Here is a 6,002-nt window from a genome sequence, read left to right as displayed (position 1 = left end):
ACTTAAAATTTAAACTTGAAATTTCTAATAAAAAAACAAACAATCGAGCAACTCCATCCAATACAACACATTCAATGTTACTCTTTCCCATTCTCTCAATGCTTCAGTTTCAGTTTTTTTGACTGGTAGCCAAAAAAAATAAAAATAAAATAAATTGTTGAGCCCCAAACAAAACTGAGCCTCGAAATCCTACTAATTAGCATACTGTAGCTTTTCTTTTTCTTTTGGGTTCACTTTCCAATAAAAACTTACAGCTACAGACAGAGCCTGCAGAACCCTACAACCTATATATTGTTTTAGTAATTTCCATTTTTTTGTCTGTCATCTTGTTTTTTTTCTTTTTCCTCTCAAATGTCTTGTCTCTGACTGTCTTTTTTTTTATCTCAAGTGCCTTACTATTCTTACCTAAAAGCTTCTTTTGCTTTTTCTCAAGTGCTTACTGGATGATCAATCCTTTTAGCTTTATAAGTGGCCACCACAAACAAGATTTTCTTTTTGCTAGTGTATTTCTTGTTCTAAATTTTCTGATTAATTTAACGTGTTTGATATGGTGAAAGATATTTTTTCAGTAAGAAATCAATTTATTTCTCAACAAAATATTTTTTTTACCAAATGCACTCTAAATATATAAGTATTGTTTAGATTATTATAGCAAAAAGAATTTGTTTTTCGTTCGAGACTTAAAGTTGAAATCTAATTAATGAATAAGAGAAATTTATTTATCTTATCATATTCAGATCATGCTTTAGCAAGAATAGTTATAATTAAATCAAACGATCCTAACATTTTAGTACGTATTTTAAATTGACTCTCAAAAAATGTGATATGACAACTAAAGAGGAACATAGCCTTTACTTTGCTAACTGAAATTAAATATATCTCCGATCTTACAACATGAGTGAAATACATCTTTAAATTCTTACCAAGTTTAAAAGTATTTTCACCACTTCTTTCGTCTTTTTATTAAGTGTTCCATGCTCTTACAAGAATTTAAAACCACTTGATATATCATGTGACAGATCAGAAGTGTATTTAAATTTAGTTAGCCAAGTAAAAATGTATTATTAAGCCTGTCAATAATTCAAAAATAAAATTAATAATTTATGTCAAGCGTAAAAGTATTTTCAATACTCTGTCTAAAATCTAAAATCAATGACCAAACATCTCCTAAGACTCAAGTAAATTTTTACCTTATGGTTGGCGTTATTGCCGTGTTGGTGGTAAAATAAAGGGGTGATAGGACAGACAAAAGACTTAACTTTGCAGGTTTCCCCGCACTCGACACTGCAAAAATAAACTTTTTTTCCAAACTTAACTTTCTCTTGAGTGTGTTTTCCCTCACATTAATACTCTTCTTACTATATCATCCTTCAACTATAAACCAAAAGTTAAGAAATAAAAAATCCCATCTTTATTTCTCCCTTCTCTCTCTTCATGGACTTCAATCTGAAGCAATGGAGGCAACATGAGTCAGAAAATCAAGAATCACCAACAAAGTTACCAAGACTTCTTCTTGACTTCCACTCTGTTTCTTCTGTTCCTACTGATTCTGCTGCCCTTCCATTGTTTGTATCTGAACCAACAACATCAACAACAACAACTTGTACCAAATTAATGTCAGATTCAACAACCACTGCCAGCACCAAATTTCCAAGTAAGATAGACACAGATTTAGACACCCTTTTCAAAGTACTTGAATTTCTTGCTTTAAAGTTCAGATTTTGAGTTGTTGTACATATTAAAGATTTGAATTTTATTATTTTTGATTTAGGGATTGGGAGTGGTGGTTACTTCAGCTTGGCTCAGTGGCAGGAACTTGAACTACAGAGTTTGATTTTTAGGCATTTTATAGCTGGTGCCCCTGTTCCTTCTGAATTACTTCATCTTGTTAAGAAAAGCATTATTGCTTCTTCTCCTCCTCCTTCATATTACTTTTCTCATCCATTTCAACAGTATCCTCACTATCAACAAGCTTGTAAGTTTTTTTGATTTCTTGTTTCATGTTTTCTCTTTTTATTGTGCTTTTAAGTTGTGTAAAGTTGGAATCTTTTTTTGTAGCTATTCATTTTTTTAATGTATGTATATGTTTGACTCTTTTCCTAATAACTTCATTTTTCGAGTCGAGTATCTATCCAAAACAAACCTTTCACCTCAGTGGATAGAGATAAGGTCTGTGTACCTCTTATCATCTCAGACCTGACTTTTGTGATTACACTGGGTATATGTTGATTCTTTTCCGGAAAACTTCACTTTTTCAGCCAAATGTCTATCAGAAACGATCTCTCCAACCTAGTAGATGGGGCAGGGGTAAGGTTTGGGTACGTCTTATCCTCCACACCTAACTTTTGTGAGATTACACTAGGTTACCTAGTTATTGTTGTATATGTTGACTCTTTTGTTGCTTTTTTGGTCTTGGAACTAATGAAAAATTGAATCATAAAGTTTTGTTCTTGATCTGTATCTTTCTTAAAGCCAGCTCAAATTCAATTTTGCATAACCAATTTAAGATAATAACAACCTAATCCAATCACAGTATAAAAATAATATTTCCCTAAGTATTTTTTGGACCAATTTTTTTCTTCAAAAACCAAAACCAAATGACTCAGTGTTAATGTCTTCGTGTGGTTGATAAGTCCTCAACTGATTTGTCTACTTCTACTTTATTCCAAGAATATTTCTCTTTTTTTTTTTTGGTTTTAAGAAAGAAAATCTGTTAGACGGCATAAATTGTTGAAATATAATACGGTTATCGGTCCTTAAAAACCAGGAATAATAACTTGGAAAATAAAGAATATCATGGTATTTGCTACAACATTTTAATATATCACAAAGTTTGTGATTATGTTGATCAGACCGTCGAAAAATGTATAGTTTTTGGAGGTTTGTCAAAAGCCCTATAGTACTCTGGAATAATTACAGTTGGATGGATAAGATTACTAGGGAGTTTCCCTATAGTGGCTTTATACAGCCTCAATTTGGAATAGTTCCCTAGTGTATTTTCAGATACCAAATAATTACTCAAAAAATTGGTAGTGTATATAAATTAAATCTTCATTTTAATTTTCTACTTGACCTCCATGATTAAGAATGTTGTGTAAATGTTTTTAAAGTGATTCAGTCAGGGTACTGGGGAAAAGCAGCCATGGATCCAGAACCAGGGAGGTGTAGGAGGACTGATGGGAAGAAATGGAGGTGTTCAAGGGATGTAGTGGCTGGCCAGAAATACTGCGAGCGCCACGTTCATCGTGGCCGCAGCCGTTCAAGAAAGCCTGTGGAAATTCCCACACCTGCCAACAATGGCAGTAAAAACAACAACAATTCTGTCTCTCATCATCAAGCCTTTGGAAAAATGGCTGGACATGCTGCTACTGGTGCTCCTCATTTTTCTCTATCTGGATGTTCACCTTCGACTAATGCACCTCTTCATCTCAATCAAAGGTATATCTCTTTTTTTTTTTCTAAAAAAGATTTTTGAATGATGGATTTTGTATGTATTATTTTAACTAGTATACAGTACTGAAACATGTGATATAAAAGACAGTTATTTCGTCTCACCCAAAAGTGTTGCCTAGTGGTCAATAAGTGAATTGAGAATCATCTTAAGGGATCAAAAACTGATGTTGCTTAGATTCATTAACATTGTCGATGGGTATGGGTTGGATGTTCCATACAGAGTACATTTTTTAGAGGATTCGATGAACGTGTTATCTTTTTTTGAAGAGTTCGAGCAGTATAGGCAAAAACATTTATTTTTATTTATCTGTCTAAGTCTTAATGAATGGTGTTATATATCCCGTAGCTGTGCATATGCCTATAAGAGGTAATAGGTATACGATTAAATAAGTCGAGGTGAGTGAAGCTAGTCCGAACACTATGATTTGAAAGCAAAAAAGATAACTACTTTCTCCATAAAAAGTAAAATTATTAACTAGGATAATAAGACAGATTGCCTACCCTACAATGGTGTTCATTGTATCTGCATATTAGGGCTTTTTATTTTTGTTCTCTCTTTTTTGGTTTTCTTGGGAGAAGAAAAGGCCAGTCTTGGTATGGCATATCTTGGAGGTAGTGGTATGTTGTTATACTACTATAACTCATTTAATCAGAGCAAAGTGTTACTTTGTGCAGATACAACTTTTTTCACAGTTTTTTTTCTTTTTGCAAAATAGATTGACAAGAAGTTTATATATACATTAAAGCATTGAACTTTCACTTTTTTTTTCTTGATGGGACCAACAAATATCCTCCATTATTCTCTTTTTTCCACTACCTCCTACAAAGAGACATCTTTTTATGTAACTGTTAAATTGATACTTGTCTCCCAATAGGGAGAAAATCTAAATTAAACCTTGATCAAAGTGTTCCATCTTCTCCAAATTCTTTTATCCTATCTCTTCTTTTTCTCCTTTTGCCTTGTAGTTGAGCATGACCACTTATTCAATTTTTCTTGGATCTTTAGAATCTATTGAAGATATTGTTGGCCCACATTCATTTTCTTCTTTCTAGGATCCCTATCTTTGATTTTTTGGGGGGTTTCCTCTGGCAGGGAGCCCACTTTTATGGGATCTTAGCAGTTTTAGTCAGATGGTTAAAAATAAAAAGAATTAACCTTAATAACCATTGACGAATGCATATCATTATATTGTATATATAATCTATATATATAACCATGTTTCATTAATGTATCTATGTATACCGATCAAAAAATATATAAAATGAATCTGGCTAGCCATATGTGTGAAACCCTCAAAAATAAAAATTTAAAGAATCACTCGCCTACTTACAATTATTTGTAGCCATAATTGGTGTATATTTGATGTGTAACAAGTTCGTTTCATATTATGTGGTTTTGTTACTATTTGGAGAGTGGAACAGTTTATTCTTTGACGATAATTTTATATTATAAGTGTGATAAGTTTATAATCAGTGTGTAATGTATACATGGATTATATTTGGATTATACAGTGTTCATATTGAGTAAATTTTATATATGTCAAAAGAAGATTAGTGTTAATTTTTATTGTGAGGTTTGTTGGATTGTTGTGTAGTGTGAAAATTCCTAGTTTTGTTGTTTTGTGTACTAGATATTTTTTTAACAGCTTTTTCTTCAATTTGTCCCCTGCTTAATTTGGGCTGGGCTGTCATGATGTTGATTTGTAGGCCATCTGAGTCCACCAAAAAAGGTCCACCACTTGAAGCCCAAAATGATGTATCTAGTGGCCAAATCCTCCGCCATTTCTTTGATGATTGGCCTAGACAACAACTTCAAGAAGGTGACAATGCTGCCACCAGCCTGTCCATTTCGATTCCCGGTGGAGGCAGTAACCCCTCGTCCGACTTCTCGTTGAAGCTATCGACCGGGAATGACTATGATTCTGGGGCTCAAGTCAGTAATGTTGAACGGTCTACATGGGGGACGAGTCATCAAGTGGCCTCGATGGGTGGACCACTTGCCGAGGCCTTAAGGTCATCGACGACTAACTCGTCCCCGACTAGCGTGTTGCATCAATTGGCACGAGGTAGCACGTCGGAGGCCAGCTATATTAGCACTTAATTTTTTCCAAGTGTTTGTGTTGATTTTTCTTGACACGAGATGTTTTTGAACTTTGTTGCTTTTTTCTTTCTTTCTTTCTTTTCTTTGGTTGTGTTGTTGTTGTTCATTGTTCTTTTGTGGCATTGATTACTATCACCTGTACAAATTTGCATGGGATGTGTGGTGTGTTTATTACTGGTTTGAGTTGATAACAAAGTTGTGCTTTTTGGTGAACTTAACTGTTATTTTGATTGACTGACCAAATATGTAACTTGCCCTGTAATGATTAGGTCCACTTCAACCTGCCTCATGGCCCAAATTAATTGACAAGCCTACTCTATTTATTGATTATCAAAAAGTGAACCTCATGGCCTTTTCCACTTGGGGCTACCGCTATCCTAAGATGTTTAATGTCATTGAGTTACTGCTATCCTAAGATGTTTAATGTCATTGAGTTTGATCAACTCGA

At 33.8% G+C, this 6,002-nt stretch overlaps 1 protein-coding gene across 1 annotated transcript; it reads left to right on the top strand.

Moving 5' to 3' along the window:
- The first annotated feature begins 1,271 nt into the window (after window positions 1–1,271).
- Window positions 1,272–5,767, top strand: LOC129877699 (growth-regulating factor 3-like). Its single transcript, XM_055953228.1, has 4 exons — window positions 1,272–1,654; window positions 1,772–1,975; window positions 3,111–3,438; window positions 5,161–5,767. The coding sequence occupies exons 1-4, from the start codon at window positions 1,435–1,437 to the stop codon at window positions 5,552–5,554; spliced, it is 1,146 nt and encodes a 381-aa protein (XP_055809203.1). The 5' UTR covers window positions 1,272–1,434; the 3' UTR covers window positions 5,555–5,767.
- Window positions 5,768–6,002: the final 235 nt, after the last annotated feature.

Source organism: Solanum dulcamara, chromosome 12 (genome assembly GCF_947179165.1).
Source record: "Solanum dulcamara chromosome 12, daSolDulc1.2, whole genome shotgun sequence".
Classification (NCBI taxonomy): domain Eukaryota; kingdom Viridiplantae; phylum Streptophyta; class Magnoliopsida; order Solanales; family Solanaceae; genus Solanum; species Solanum dulcamara.
Note: the sequence above shows the minus strand (reverse complement) of the source record. Positions and strands in the feature narration are given on the sequence as shown.